This window comes from Topomyia yanbarensis, chromosome 3, assembly GCF_030247195.1.
Source record: "Topomyia yanbarensis strain Yona2022 chromosome 3, ASM3024719v1, whole genome shotgun sequence".
In the NCBI taxonomy this organism is placed as follows: Eukaryota; Metazoa; Arthropoda; class Insecta; order Diptera; family Culicidae; genus Topomyia; species Topomyia yanbarensis.
The window spans coordinates 64,046,069-64,063,400 of record NC_080672.1 but is presented as its reverse complement, the minus strand read 5'-3'; the positions used below and the strand labels follow the sequence as shown (position 1 = coordinate 64,063,400).

General features: G+C 38.5%; 1 protein-coding gene across 1 annotated transcript in view; it reads right to left on the bottom strand.

Annotated features, from left to right (window-relative positions):
- The window catches only part of LOC131688856 (transmembrane channel-like protein 7), a 46,819-nt gene that overhangs the window by 17,130 nt on the left and 12,357 nt on the right, over positions 1 to 17,332 (bottom strand). The window contains exons 2-3 of the mRNA XM_058973431.1: positions 2,455 to 2,738; positions 2,252 to 2,383 (exon numbers count right to left, since the gene is read on the bottom strand). Coding sequence (XP_058829414.1) covers positions 2,252 to 2,383; positions 2,455 to 2,617 — 295 coding nt within the window. The 5' untranslated portion in view covers positions 2,618 to 2,738. The remainder of the gene's footprint in view (positions 1 to 2,251; positions 2,384 to 2,454; positions 2,739 to 17,332) is intronic.

Sequence of the window (17,332 nt, the reverse complement as noted above, 5' to 3'; positions counted from 1 at the left end):
GGAAGCATGCATGTATAAGAAAGAAAAACCGCAGATTTTTTAGATGCATAATCCATAAAAATCCCAAAATAAATATATCTGAAGCATTGTTTATATGTTATTCTAACTTACATTTAAAATTAATAAAATTCCAAACATATTTCCAAACTACTTTTTATGTTCTAAAGTAGAGAGAATTTCGTAGTTTGTTTGACATTTGCTGCGTAGCAAGTGTAATCAAAATGAGTGGTGGCAAGGTACGTGGTTTAATTTATTTTCCGGGAAATGGTATTCTGCGAAATGGTTTTCCGGGAAATGGAACATTCTGGGAAATGGTTTTTCCGGGAAATGGTACATTCCGAGAAATGGTTTTCTGGGAAATGGTACATTCCGGGAAATGGTTTTCCGGGAAATAGTACATTCTGGGATATGGTTTTCCGGAATATGGTATACCGGGAAATGGTATTCCGCGAAATGACGTACAACCGTAGTGAGTGAATCTGACGGGGATCCCTTCCGAGGACCTAGCTCTACTGTTCCAGTAGGACAACTCTCGAAAATAAAAATCCATCCCGCATATGCTCAGACAAACGCTGAAAGTTTCAACAAAATCCAAGCACATCAATACCACCAGTGCAGTACCCCACTGGCTCTTAAAATGTTTGAGAAATATTTCTATGCGTGTTTCTATTTCTTAAGGTAATTTTAAAACTTCTGGATAAAACATTCTTTCCTCTTAGACAATACTCCTACTACTACTACTCCTAATACCTACTCGAATATTTTTTTGTTGAGTTGATCGTCATATGCCATTATTAACCACAGCACTTTTTGAGTTCCTTCTATGGTTGCCATACCAAAATGTTTCTGCAAATTATGGGGGCGACTAGTTGGTTAATAGCTTAAATTCATTGTTTCTGTCAACATTGCAACCTAAGTTTCAATTCAAAATATCTCGGAACACGTTCATCGCAGAGACTTGGGTCTCACTGTAAGCGTACTAAATCGGTTTACCGATTTCTCAGCTACGTTCGTGTAATTCAGTAAATCTTCTGAATTACACGAACGTAGCTGAGAAATCGATAAACCTATTTAGTGTCTTTACAGTCAGATTGGGTCGTGCTGGCATCATTTATCAAATGCGGTTTTTTTTATTTGCTCAATCAATTACCATTGGCTGGTGACACAAGCCACGTAAATAAGCTGTCAATTGATCGATTGACGATCAGAGAGGATTTTTGGTGCCAGTATAAGCATTGAGAAATATTAACCTGTTACTTCCTTTAGATTCATTCTTTTTTCTTTTTTTCCTTCTATTTATTTGTATATACACCAACGCGGCCCCTACCGTGTTGACTCAGCGTAGGTACATTTTAGGATAGACTAGTTACATTTACGGATTCCTCATCAACAGAATGCGGTAGTAAAACTGTTAAAATACGCTGAAGTCCAGCAAACATTGGCTGGACTTCGCATAACATAACTAAACTTCTGGTCATTACAAGACTAAAAGAATGATTCCATTGCACATTGAAATTTTATTTGGTAAACTCAACGGTTACCCAGTGAGAAATATCCAATCAATATTTGATTTAAAATTAAGATCACTTCATAAACAATCCCTTACAACCGTAACCCGATAACCAAAACTTCTAGAAGAATAGCTGTGGATTATGCCAAAAAATACTGCACATGGTTTTGAATCAAAAATTCAAAAGTTTGCAATGGGACTTATTTCCAGTATCCGAAGCAATAAACTAAAATATACATACGGGATCCACGAATGATCAAATAGGACACTTGGAAAACGTGGAGGTATACAAGACTGGATAGGTAGGTATAATTATACCTCCCAACACATCAATTAAAATTAACTTAGCTAAATAAGCATTCTAGTTTCGGGTCATTATTACAGGAATCCCCATTACGAATGATAATCGTGCTATTGAACCCATCGCTTTCGCTGATTACGTGATTGAATAATCTCGTCCAACAAGGTCAACAGATCACTTGATCGTCATAACACCGGAACCGACGTGCTTATTTGCTTTGCTCGATAACAACTACTTAGTGCGCATCAGTTAGATAGGCGACGTCACGTCTCGCTCAATTAGCACCCAAAAAATGAATCTATCTGGGACAGTATTGAGCGTCCGACATTATGAACAAATAGGAACCTATACCTTTTCCCATTCTAGATCACTATCATTGCCAGCCAGTAGTTTGACATAACGATTCATATAAATAAAACGTAATACAATAAATCACCCACCTGATAAGTCCGGAAGTGTGGCCACTTGAATATCGTGATACTGCGATCCCCGCCTAGCCACCGTCGAAAAACTAGTGCGCCTTCGAGTACCCTTCGTATCCTGTTGAGATGGGCGTACTCGACGAGTTGTTGCTAAAAGTTGAAATTAGTCATGTACTCGGAAGCGGGCATTCGTACTGTCGTCATCAATTTAAAACACTTACCATTTCTGGTTTGCTTCGAGGGCAGCAGGGTTGCAATCTTAGATGGATCCCGCTGCATACCTTCCAGATCGGCCGGGTAGCTTTCCTGGTAGAACTCACCGCCGGCTTCCTCCCAGCCTTGAGTTTTACTAGCCCGCGACCGTCGATCCTTGCCGCCGGACATTGTGCGTTGATGGTGTGGTGTCTGTCCGGTCTGTCCGCTAGTTCAACACGTTAGCAGCTTAGCTGACTTAGCCAGAACCGCTGCTACAACTTGGATGATGCATTCGCCTCGGATGGTATAGCTGCAATGAATAGCACGGAGAACAGATTGATAAAGGGAAATTAGCACTTGAAGCTCGTCGCTTTTGTCTTTTACGGTACAATGATATCATTTGGAATGGGGAAGACTCGATTTGCGCTGATGATGGCTTTTAGACTCGGTAGTTGGAAAGGAGGTGACATTTGTTGATTTGATAAAGAAAAAATCAGTTCAGAGTGAGGTATGGTGTTGCTTTAATAACCCTTTCGGTGGTTGTTCTTTGATGTTTATTGGAATTCCTATAATTACGCGTATGTTATGGGATTTTATTTGACAGGGTAACAAACAGAAAGTATGTTACAACAAAGATAACAATACTATGAGAATAAAAGAAAACATGCATGACTATAACAGATAAGATAACTCTGCTCTGGAAGTCATAAAGAAGAGTGGGTTTCAGTAGGTATTTTAAAGACAATAGTAAACACTTCAAACTGCCACAATAGCTTAAAAAATTCCAGTTAGGTATGTGAATCATTTCATTATTTATAATAAAACGTAGGGTAGGTTTTCATTCAAGGACATTTATCCTAGCTGATAGAAGTGCGTAGAATTAAGTGAGTTCTCACGATGTCAGGCCTATGTTAAGGATTTTGTTTCGGGAGGGGCTTAAAAATTGCTGAAAAATGCATTAATTTTGATTTTTTGAGGTAGTCACTGGACACTGAATGAAATTTCGAAAAGTTGTAAATGAAAATAAGACACTAGGAACTAAAAATCTTGAAAATATGTTCTTTATTACAAGAAAAGCTACAGTAAATCGACAAATTATTGATTTTGAAATTGATTTTTTTTTTTTTTCGAGAGTTGTCCTACTGGAGCTGTAGAGCTAGGTTCTCGGAAGGGCTCCCCGTCAGAATCACATACTACAATTTGCAGACGAGACAGGCAATGTCGCCCACTAAAACACTGCATTAGGCCAATTGTAGCGGGCCGTGATTCTGAATGTGATATTCATTGTACGGTTCAGGTATGTGCGGGCGTAGGGACTCGGAATCGCGAAGGGCTCGAATATTTGTACGTTAATGTGCTCGATCGCGTGTGTGTTTGTATGTCGCGTGTGCTAACGTGTAACTTCGCGTGCATAAATTCTATTTCATAACCGTGTGCCTTTCGCATATTCGCATATGTTCTAGAATGATCGCGCGCGGACCGTGAATCTGATACTTAATTTTTTGTGTACGGTTCAGATTCCAGAAGGAAGTGGGTTCTTCCATATCATTAGAGATCCCAATCATGTCGTCGTAGAACGCGTGGTCTAGTGGATATGAGCTTTATTTTTTTTGATTGGTCCAACTGAATGTATGGACCTAAATTGCTAGAATAAAGGTTAAAGATTTCCGGACGTGACCGATTCATGATCGCGCATTTGCGGGTTGGCGTTTGAGATCGCGTTTGTAACTTCGTAAGTACTAAAACGTTCACACAATTGCCGCAGTGTTATCAAGTTTACGCGATCGCAGGCATAGGTGTGCGTAGATGATCGCGAAGGGCTTAAGCGTTCGTATGTTGACGTGTTTGTCCCGTGTGCTCGCGTGTATTCGATTTTGAAACCCTGCGGCGATTTATATATTCGCGGACCGTCATTCTGATCTTTAGTTTTCGGTGTACGGATCACATTCTGACAGGGAGAGAGTTACCCCATATCACTAGAGTTTCCGGTCATGTCGCCATGGAACGTTTTGTCTAGTGGATATGGTAGTTATTTTTCAACTTTATTATTTTTTAAATAATTAACAAGGACCTAGATTGTTTGTACCGAGGATAGATACTTCCGGACGATCCCGATTCATGATGGCGCGAGCGCGGGAGTTTGTAGGTTGACACTTGAGATCGTGTTGGTAAGTTTATGAGTGCTGAGATTTTCACCTTATCACCGGGGTGTAATCATGTTTGCGAATTCGTAGGTTGCTTGGAAAATCGCGAGGGGCTCTAACGTTTGTGCGCTGACGTGATTTTGTAACGTGTGTTCTTGAATGGTTGCGTGAACCGTGAGTCTGATATTAAATTTTCAGTGCGCGGTTTGAATTCTGGCAGAGAGTGGGATCGTTTATATCGATAGGGTTCCCGGTCATGTCGCCATGAGACGTGTTGTCTAATAGGTATGGGCGTATTTTCTTAATTGGTCCAGCTGAAGGCATGGACCTAGGCTTCTAGGATCAAGGATAGACTTTCGGACGTGACCGATTCGTAATCGCGTGCACGATGGCATTTTTGTAGGTTCCCGCTGAGACCGCGTTTGAGAATGTGTGAGTGTTAAGACGTTCACTATCACCATCGTTGTTGATTCAGCTGAAGGCGGGTGTAGAATGGCAGTATAGGACTCGAAAAGAAGAAATAAAAAACAATATATGAGAGACGTAATAGATTAGATAGGTACAAGATACAGCTGAAATTATGATCATCACATGAGACATACATTAGTACTTCAAACACTACTAATACTTGAATAGCCAATCACCACACATAGCACATCCTTTCTCAATTATCTATTTGTTACTGGTTGATTGTTGGTTATGAGCTGGTGAATAGCGGAAAGGTATAGAACAGACAAAAGGCTCATATCAGCCCTCCCGGCCTCCTCGACACACCACTATCGAGGCGTATTGTAATCAACATCTTGAAGCGGGCTTCTTATATAAATCAAATCCTCAGTAGTCATAATGTTTGGTGGATTATTAACATGAGAACTAATTAACCTCTAGTAGTAGAACTTGGTGCAAATAAAAACTAAAAAGAGCGAAGGTCCTTATATTTAGATAACTCTATTGAATATATTGTGGCTGGATGATGTTTACAATACCGTCAATCCCATCAACCTGCGAGAGGGAATTATTGATTTTGAAATTGATTTTTATTATTTATTTATAAGTTTCAATTTACTCTGGTTACATCAATGGGTATTCAAAAGTTCACAATATTTATGACCTATTCGAATAAGACTATTTCTGACGGTGCTAGAAAATACATACGGTGTAGAAGACACTAAATCGAAATAATGGATATCCATAGAATGTTCGAACGAAGAGAATGTCGAAATTTGCTCTAAGTATTCTGATCTGGCAGGCAATTTGTAGATGCGGAAAACGGTTCAACTTAGTTTTTATTTATCTGCCACTATTACCAGGAATCACGCTAACACAATTTTCTGATATTTTCTATTTCAATGAAACTGGCCCTGGTGATCAATAGGATCGTAACACTAGCACTTGCAAGCATAAAATATCGTCTGCGAAGTCTTTCGAAACAGAAAGTCAACTTTCGCTACGGAATGCAGTACCAAGGTTTTTCTTTGCTTTTTTACTGTAAAAAATACTGTACTTTCACACAATTTATTCCCCAATATTATCAGACATGTGAAAACTATTTCTTAATCTATTTAAACATTCAAACTCCTCCATCATTCCTATTTTTTGTACTTACGAATTGCAAAATGTGGGAGACTGATCTTCCTAGTTCAGAATTCCTAGATTCTTGAAACAATGGCAAAAGACTCACCAGTAATTTTTTTTTTTCGAGAGTTGTCCTACTGGAGCTGTAGAGCTAGGTTCTCGGAAGGGCTCCCCGTCAGAATCACATACTACAATTTGCAGACGAGACAGGCAATGTCGCCCAAAAAAACACTGCATTAGGCCAATTCTCGACAAACATATGATTACGGCCTAAAAGCCAACTGTCAAAATCCACTTTGAATGGAAATTCCAGACAAACCGTTACTAGTCGAACACAGTTTACAACAGTTTATGAAAGAGAAAACTTTTCTCTTTCGTTTACTACCAACATCTGTGATTGGCGTGTAACGGTTTGTCCGGAATTTCCATTCAAAGTGGATTGTGACAGTTGGCTTTTAGGCCGTAATCATATGTTTGTCGAGAATTGTAGCGGGCCGTGATTCTGAATGTGATATTCATTGTACGGTTCAGGTATGTGCGGGCGTAGGGACTCGCGATCGCGTGTATCATCGCGAAGGGCTCGAACATTTGTACGTTAACGTACTCGATCGCGTGTGCGTTTGTATGTCGCGTGCGCATTTGTATGTCGCGTGTGCTAACGTGTATGAACTTCGCGTGTATAAATTCTATTTCATAACCGTGTGCCTTTCGCATATTCGCATATGTTCTAGAATGATCGCGCGCGGACCGTGAATCTGATACTTAATTTTTTGTGTACGGTTCAGATTCCAGAAGGAAGTGGGTTCTTCCATATCATTAGAATTCCCATTCATGTCGCCGTAGAACGCGTGGTCTAGTGGATATGAGCTTTATTTTTTTGATTGGTCCAACTGAATGTATGGACCTAAATTGCTAGAGTGAAGGCTAAAGGTTTCCGGACGTGACCGATTCATGATCGCGCGCGTTTGCGGGTTCGCGTTTGAGACCGCGTTTGTAACGTCGTAAGTACTAAAACGTTCACACAATTGCCGGAGTGTTATCAAGTTTACGCGATCTCGGGCATAGGTGTACGTAGATGATCGCGAAGGGCTTAAGCGTTCGTATGTTGAGGTGTTTGTCGCGTGTGCTCGCGTGTATAAATTCGATTTTGAAACCCTGCGGCGCTTCATATATTCGCGGACCGTCATTCTGATCTTTAGTTTTCGGTGTACGGATCACATTCTGACAGAGAGAGAGAGTGTTACCCCATATCACTAGAGTTTCCGGTCATGTCGCCATGGAACGTTTTGTCTAGTGGATATGGTAGTTATTTTTCAACTTTATTATTTTTTAAATAATTAACAAGGACCTAGATTGTTTGTACCGAGGATAGATACTTCCGGACGATCCCGATTCATGATGGCGCGAGCGCGGGAGTTTGTAGGTTGACGCTTGAGATCGTGTTGGTAAGCTTATGAGTGCTGAGATTTTCACCTTATCATCGGGGTGTAATCATGTTTGCGAGTTCGTAGGTTGCTTGGAAAATCGCGAGGGGCTCTAACGTTTGTGCGCTGACGTGATTTTGTAACGTGTGTTCTTGAATGGTCTCGCGAACCGTGAGTCTGATATTAAATTTTCAGTGCGCGGTTAGAATTCTGGCAGAGAGTGGGATCGTTTATATCGATAGGGTTCCCGGCAGAGGTGGGTAAGAAAACCAACCGGTACGTACAGTCACTGGTATGGTGCTCAAAGTCTCAACACGTGTAAACGAGCGATCCACATCGTGTGCGGTTTTGATTTCGTTCACACGGTAAACGAAATGACAACCTCGACCGAGTGTCGGTTTTGAAAACCAAACCGAGTCACTCAGCACCGTTTACATGTGTGCACGATTTTCAACTCGTGTTAATGTATTCTAAACAGCGGTATCGGTTCCGCTTTAGAAAACCGAACCTGGTTTTTTTCTGTACGCGGTGCTTCGGTTGAAAGAAGAGGCTGTAAATTCATGTGCAGTGCTGCCGAATAAACAACTGAATTGAATAAGGTTAGTTGTTGAGAGTCGATGGGGCAATATCGAAATGTTAGGTTCTGGGCGATTGTTAACGTTTCACAATTCTCGACAAACATATGATTACGGCCTAAAAGCCAACTGTCAAAATCCACTTTGAATGGAAATTCCGGACAAACCGTTACACGCCAATCACAGATGTTGGTAGTAAACGAAAGAGAAAAGTTTTCTCTTTCATAAACTGTTGTGAACTGTGTTCGACTAGTAACGGTTTGTCTGGAATTTCCATTCAAAGTGGATTTTGACAGTTGGCTTTTAGGCCGTAATCATATGTTTGTCGAGAATTGATGTTCTTTACCATATTAAAAACCAAGATAACGGACACGAAATTCAAAATGGCTATCTTTCTTGGCGAATAATCGTATGAAACCGATAAATGTATTGATTCGGGAAAGTCGTTGATGTTAATGTAACAATGTTGAAATTGAAATTAATGACTTCAAAGAAATCAATAAAAACAATGAAATCAATGCGATCAATGCAATCAATGCAATCAATGCAATCAATACAATCAATACAATCAATGAAAACAATGAAATCTATGAAATCAATTAAATTGAAAACAATCAATCAAATCAATCAAATCAATCAAATCAATCAAATCAATCAAATCAATCAAATCAATCGAATCAATCAAATCAATCAAATCAATCAAATCAATCAAATCAATCAAATCAATCAAATCAATCAAATCAATCAAATCAATCAAATCAATCAAATCAATCAAATCAATCAAATCAATCAAATCAATCAAATCAATCAAATCAATCAAATCAATCAAATCAATCAAATCAATCAAATCAATCAAATCAATCAAATCAATCACCAGTTTTCGATGTCTGCTGACCATATTCTTTCAAATGATACCCATATTGATGGTGGTTCTCACTATTTTGTGGTAACCGGAAGTCGCCATTTTGGATTTCAAAATGGCGGTAATGGTCGATTTTCGGTTCTGTTGACCATACCTTTTAAAATGATACCCATATTGATGGTGGTTCTCACTATTTTGTGGTAACCGGAAGTCGCCATCTTGGATTCCAAATGGCGCCAATGGTAAATTTTCGGTGTCTGCTGACCTATACGGATCCAAAATGTTACGATTTCTGTTCACAAGTCCGAATAAGAAATATTCTGAACACCTGTTATGAACCTATGTATTATTTTCGTACCGCAAAAATGGGTTAATATTCTATACCATTCTTGCTCTGAAAATTTTGTCGAACAATTTTTGCGCTAAATGAAAATGATTGACCCGCTTTTGCCTGAAGTTTTGATAAATATACCATTTCGGATCTAAGGGAATATTTTAACCCACTTTTGCTCTGAACAAAATTTTAATCCACTCTTGCTCTCAGTCTCTCATATAAAAATAGCGAAGGCTAATAAACTTCCTTTTACTTTCGATTTTTGGGCAGTTCCCCATACCAAACATACCCGTATTGCAAAGTTCCTGATGATAAATCATCATGAAAATGCCGTAATATTGAGTTAAGGTAAGTCATTTATTTTCTTCCAAAATGACGAGGAACATTTTTGTTGTACATGGAAGATGTCTCAGAACAATTTTTCAATTACCGAAAAAATACCTGACATATCTAAAATAAATATGCACTGAATTTCTAGTAAAAATGCTGGCAGCACTAGCATAGCCGATAAACATCAACCCGAATACACAACCGCAACAAAGCCGAAGTTTGGTTTCGGTATTCTCGTGTTTCGTTCCATACTCGTGCACCGGTAAACAAAAATCAAAACCAAACCACGGTGCTGTGTAAACGAAACTCGGTTTGGTTTTCGTGTCTCGTTGAAACACAACCAGCGGTAAGACCGCACACGATGTAAAGGAAACACAAAATCGTGTGAAAATTTGGTTTACCGCACCGGTACTATACCGGTTTTTTCCCACCTCTGGTTCCCGGTCATGTCGCCATGAGACGTGTAGTCTAATAGGTATGGGCGTATTTTCTTAATTGGTCCAGCTGAAGGCATGGACCTAGGCTTCTAGGATCAAGGATAGACTTTCGGACGTGACCGAGTCGTAATCGCGTGCACGATGGAATTTTTGTAGGTTCCCGCTGAGACCGCGTTTGAGAATGTGTGAGTGTTAAGACGTTCACTATCACCATCTTTGTTGACCCAGCTGAAGACGGGTGTGGAATGGCAGTATAGGACTCGAAAAGAAGAAATAAAAGACAATATATGAGAGACGTAATAGATTAGATAGGTACAAGATACAGCTGAAGTTATGATCATCACATGAGACATACATTAGTACTTCAAACACTACTAATACTTGAATAGCCAACCACCACACATAGCACATCCTTTCTCAATTATCTATTTGTTACTGGTTGATTGTTGGTTATGAGCTGGTGAATAGCGGAAAGGTATAGAACAGACAAAAGGCTCATATCAGCCCTCCCGGCCTCCTCGACACACCACTATCGAGGCGTATTGTAATCAACATCTTGAAGCGGGCTTCTTATATAAATCAAATCCTCAGTAGTCATAATGTTTGGTGGATAATTAACATGAGAACTAATTAACCTCTAGGAGTAGAACTTGGTGCAAATAAAAACTAAAAAGAGCGAAGGTCCTTATATTTAGATAACTCTATTGAATCTATTGTGGCTTGATGATGTTTACAATACCGTCAATCCCATCAACCTGCGAGAGGGTAAAAGACTCACCAGTAATTTTTATTACCAAATTCGAGAATTTTTCCCGGTGTATTCGAAAGTGCGTTCAGAAACACTACTGATTTCTCTACACACCAAAAATACGAATTTTGGCTCTATTCACTTAGAGCAATCTTGCAAAACCATTGGGACTGGGTGGGATTACTTAGATTAAGCAAATCCTAGGTTTGACAACAAACATATTTATTTCGAAATTCAAAAACTTTTGGAAGTGCAAAATATATATTTCAAAAATAAATTCTACTGCCTAGAATTTAATCTATTAAAGAAATCGTTCATTAATCGAAAGAAAATCGCCTAACACTGATTATTCATATCTTCTAATTTACGTAAAATTTGTATGCATGTACCAATGTATCATTGATGACACCACTAAAAAAACTAGAAACTATAAATATGGAGAAGCTCAATAATTTCAGCATCACTGCTTCTGATACATGGAAGAGAATACATTACACTTGCTTCTCCTTTGCCGAAGAGTTGAGAAGTTAAGTTTGAGTGTACGAGTTCCCGGTCATGTCGCCCTAAAACTTGTTGTCTAGTGTATTTGAACGATTTTTTGAGAATGGTCCTACTGAAGCCTGATAGGGCCAAGGGCTAGGGGCTTTCGGACCTGATGGATTCATGATCGCGTGGGAACGCGTCTTTATAAATTCGAAAGTATGAAAACGTTCACTTAGCAGGGGCGCTTTTGTTTTCGAGATTACGGGTGTTGGTTTGCGTTGCTGGTCGTAATTGCGTGTTCGTGTTTATGACCAATATTATATTATCGCGCAGGGGTTGAGCAATTGTATGTAAACGGAATTGATCGCTTAGGCATTCAAACGTTCGCGCGAATCCCGATTGCAAGTGTTGAGTTTCAGATCTAGAAGGGAGTGAATTTCTACATATCACTAGATTATTCGGTCATGGCACCCTAAGACTTCGACTGTCGCAATGTTGCAGTCAGTTGCAATGGTAATTCTTGTAGTAGAGGCATTTTTTACTTCTGTTGCTTTCTCATTTCACTTCGCAGTCGATACTATACTGTTTGTGGAGTGGATAAGCAACAAACCAGTAGACATTGTTTGTATGATTTATTAATAGATAAAATAGAGCTTTTTTCGCTTCTACTATGGGCGAGATGAGAGGGTAGACTGAAACATCTCACTCTAATTCGTCACTTTGTTAAGCAAATATATTGACACTAATCTGGTCAGTAATATGGATTGTTTTTCTCCATCGATTTTGATGATCAAAATATCATTGAACGCAAAATTAAATGTTCTTTTGATTATCATTAGAACAAGGATGTGCCTTTGGAAAAAATATTGAATAATTTGCCTATTTGGCATGAAAAAATCGCAAAAATGACTATTTTCATATTGTTCATCTAAAAACGCGCAAAATCTCACAAATCAGCATAATATATCATACCGTTGGAGAAGTTTAAGTCGAAACGCAAATTCTTTAATTACTTTAGTTACAAATTTTGTGTCCTTAACGTGCAAATGTGGTTTTAAACAATTTTCTCCTTAGTGGAGAAAAATGTGTCTTTACCCAATTTTTTTCCACTAAGGAGTGCATATTGCATAGGCTTGCTAAGCCATGTTCTTATCAGTTTTAAAATGAACTCATTTTCTTGTGGAACATCACGCTTGACTAGGGATCTGGTCAGAAACACAGTGTCTGTTTTTGGAGCTAGCTTCAATCCGGCGCTAGCTTAGTCCTGTCACTAAGTTAGAGTCGGATTCTGATGAGACGAAGTTGAAACGCAAATTCCCTAACTACTTTAGGTTCATTTCTCGTATTACCAGAACAGTGGAAATCGAAAATCGGATGAACAAAGACAACATAGCTAATTGTTTTGTGGCAATGGGGTCCCAGAAAATGGTTTTTATTATGAATCAATATTTTGAGGGTGTACAACAGCTGACATACAATGTTTAGAGTTGTATTTCACAAGATCTACAACTTATACTAGGTCACTTGAAAAGTTCAACATTATTCTAGTACCGTGTAATTGGTGGAGTTATTGTCTTTTCCCCGAAACCATTTTTTATTTGATGATTTTATTTGATTTGGTGATCACGAGGGAAGTCCAGCATTCCATTACTATAGTTGTATTTCGCGTACCTTAACGAATAGTTAAATAAACTATTTTGTTCTATATACGAGAACGTACGAGAAAACTTAATTATGAACAAACGAAAAACAAAATGAAGTAGATCGGTAGAGTAGTTTTGCGGCAATCGATCACGGAAAAATCATTTTTGGAAAAAAAAAAACACTTCGAGATAACAGAGTTTAATTTTTCAAGTTACCACTGTTCTTGGTAAACTATGCGCATTTCGGTGCGCTGTTACTTTCGATCTTTTGCTCGGATCTATTTAAAGGTTTTAGTATAGTGTCTTTTTCTGGGAGTGGTTTATGGAAGGGCTCCTTGTCAGAATAACTCACTACAATTGCAGACGAGACCGTCACCCGCTCAAACACTGCTAAAGGCCAATTGCAGCGAGCCATGATTCTAATCGTGATATTGAATATACCGTTAAGATGTGGGAAGCGGATATTTCACCTTCACAATCGTGCGGAAACGAGCGTTTGTATGTTCGCGTTTGAGACAGCGTTCTCAAATTTATAAGTGTTAAAAGTGTGTGCGAGCTGACTTTAGAGGCAGTGGTACGATCACTGTCGTCAATGTGATAATTATGTGTTTTTCCTGGGACATCATCATCCCGAGCAAACGAGAAGCCCATAATACCCCCATGCTCATGGTTCAAATTCACCCCCACTGCATGGTGTTTGAAATGGGTACGACGCATGAAAACACTATCACCATGGTCCGGAAGATCCCATATAAAAACCATTTTCTGGTGCATTTATGGGTTTTTGAGACCATTTCATGGCGTTTCGATGGATGTCACATTTCACCATATTCATGGTCTTTTTATAGGTTTATATGGTGTTTGCGCCCATGAGAATTTGATTGAGATAGCCCGCGGATAGCATGTGGGTTTGTGCATTGGTCCGGAGTCCCAAGGTCTGCGCGTTCGAATCCTGTCTCAGGGGAGATTTTTTCACATGATTTTCGATGTGTTTTCCCAGTTGGATACCACCAAAAGTCTTAAAATATGGCATTTGTAAACCCATAAAATATGATTTAATTGAACAAATGATTTATTCTTGGAATCTCCCATAAGAGATCCATTATTCGATGTATGCCGATATAGTAAGTTTGTTGCCTAAATCACGCTCATTTTGCTGTTAAATATTAATCTAAAACGAAACGAACACCGACTTAGTACCTAACCTCCATCCGTATTGGGCAGGTAAAAGATTCTTCAAGTAAAAGATACTTCTTCGTATTTAGACATGATAAGCAACATCAATGTGGATAAGCACGGTTTTAGCCTTTAGTAACTTAGCTTAAAGTCAGTTGCAATGGTAATTGTTGTAGTACCTGTGGCTTTCTCATTCCACTCGCAACCGGGGCAACGCTACTGTACTGTTTTTGCAGTGGATAAAGAACAAAGCAGTAAATTGCTAAAACAGAGTTATTGTTGGCCTCTGGTCTGGATGGTTTGGGAAGGTTAACTGAAATATTTGAAAGCTTACCAATAAAAGTACATTTTTGAACATTTTATTTCACACTGGTGTTACCCAATTTTCCAGCACCCATATTAGCAGTACTAAGGGCTAGGTGTTAACTGTAGATAATTGATTCAGTTTATTCATACTTATATATGGAATATTGATTGAAGATGTTTGCAATACCGTCAATTAATTCAGATTATGAGGGATTACTTTTACTCGGATCCGAGAAATTTAGGTTAACCAATTTTTGGAAATACCGGGAAAATGATTTTAATTTTGTTTGTAGAAGATTTTCTATTCTTCAAAAGGAATGCAGTAGAAAATATCTCGATTTGCGAATTTTTGAAGCCTTTTTTAGTCAATAGTGCTTCGTTGACTGTTTGGAATATGTTTGCATTTTGAGTTCAGTAAACCAATAGCATGAGAATCGTCATTGCCAGCCACGACCATGTTCACCGATACATAGTATAGGGTAGGAAATGTTGATGTTGTTGATGTAATACCTGCTTAAGGAAGACCACTGACTCAGCGACGCTCCCATAGATATTACCGATGTTGGATGGAAAGACAGATATACTATACTTGTTTAATGTAGTGGAAATTGTTAGATATGATCCTCCACAACTGACGTCTTCTCCTTATCCTTCTCAGTTATCCTCTCCCCGCGGCTATATTACCTACTTATTCAATTTAAAATTTTAATATGTAGTTGTAACAATCACAGAAAACAGACATTCAGGTTCGAACAAACAAGTTTAAAATACTAGTTTTGCCATTTGAACTAATATCCGCTAGAACACTTCAGCCTCCATACTGGTATATCCCAATAAAATTACGACGGTCACTTGGACATTAATTGTGTGGTCCACTGTCAATTCAATAAGACTCACGCATTATACGAAATAACGACAGAACCACCGTTGGATATGCCGTAAACTGTTTTCTCAACTTTTACGCTCGAGATGGACGTCTGTTCTCTGTGCCTAAATTGATGTTGCTTCTCAGTTTTGCACGATCCGAAGGGAACTTGGCCTTAATCCCACTACTCTATCGTCGAAGTGACGTGATATTCGTTATGGAATACTGTTTGTTTGGCGATCATTCGTAAACCATGTCTCGTAGAAAAGGAAAAAAAAGGCTAAAATACACTTCCCCTCCAAGCAAATTGCAAATTGTTGTTAATTTTATTAACCCTGCTCCACTAGTACGTCTTAACCAAGGTTTAAGCATTTTAGTGAATGTTTAAATTTAATACTCATACGCCTCCTGTTAATTTCTGCAATTGAATTGATTGAACCTTCTGCAATTGCAATTGCTTAAGGTATGTTTAAATAAAAATATGCGAAAATTGACAATAACTTTATTGTTCAAGATTTTATTGCTTTAAACCACTTTGCAATACCTGGGAACTGGTGATAAAGGGACTATCGCAAATAATGTTACATGTCCTATGTAGAGCAGCTGTTCTCAGCCTTTTACGTATCATGGATTCTTTAGAAATCACCATGGCTCAGCAAGATGCACATAAGAGGAACGCCACAAAACACTTGAATTTACATTCAAGAACATGTAAAATGCGCTTTGTTGACAATTCTCCATCTCCATTCAAGCAAGTTCTACATCAAAAGAGACGCAAGATTCTATTTCACATGTCGAAACATTTAAAATTCGATTATTCGACAGCAAAATACGTCGCAATGTTGTTTACGTCAAATGTATCATCGATTTGGCATTGGCAATTATTAAATTTTTAGACTTGAATTTTAATATTAATTGAATTTTAATATTAATATTTAACATTTCAATATACTTCCGGAAAATTTATACTTCTTTGCGGCATTCCAGCGAATTCTCCACGGCCTTCCAAGGGTTCCTACAGGTTGCGACGCGCTGATGTAGAGGATTACTGTTTTTTACAACGTTCTTCATAATAGTATTCCTATAACTTTACTGAAGAAAGCCAATTAGTTCGAGATTTTTTTTTGTTCATCGCACTTCCAGGAGAATTAAACACGCAACTCATTTTATCAAGAGATGCGTCTTTTCAAATCTACAAATTTTTTGAAAGAAGACTATTCCGCGAAACCCATGGTTCAGCAATTATAGAATTTTGACCGTGAAAATGACATTTTAAAACACTGTACAAAGGTCCAATGGTACCTTTTCCCCACACAAAACATTCTGCTTCGTTAAGCGATAATTGAAATCATTTCGATAAACATTTCACCGGTAACGTGTGTAGAATTTTTAACGACCGCACTTGACCGCAGAGCCGAAATCGGTTTGACGGTGGCAGATGAACGACGTGCCGCCGCATAACGCAACCACCAACCAAGCAGTCAGTCTATTGATTGATTTGTGTATAGCGGTGTTTGTTCAAAAAGTGTTTTGGTTGGCAATCAACTGAGCACATGTCGGTGCCATGCACGACACGATCTTGAGAAGTGGCCTACAACTGCGTGTTTCTACTTTCCTTGCAAACAAAAAAATCTTTTGGTTTTACAGAGACACTTCAATTTGAGTTCGTTTTGGTTCATCATTAAACAAAACGAACTCAAATTAAAGTGTCTTCATTTAACGTAGCTGTTTAGTATCCTAGCCATAGCACATTTTATGTTCTTTTAAATGTAAAAAAAAATATAAATCAACAGTGTTCAAAGAACTATGCATGCTAAAAACTGTGTGAAGATAAAATCTGAACAGAACTATATTTGGTCGGTGTTAAGTCAGACCGGACTAAATGACAAAATATTGATTTCGAAAAAAACGAGTTTAAAGTTTGAATCGCAGCATCCTTTACATTATAAATGGAAATTAATTTTGCCATAATTCTTGCTTATTGTTACATATTTCAAATCTG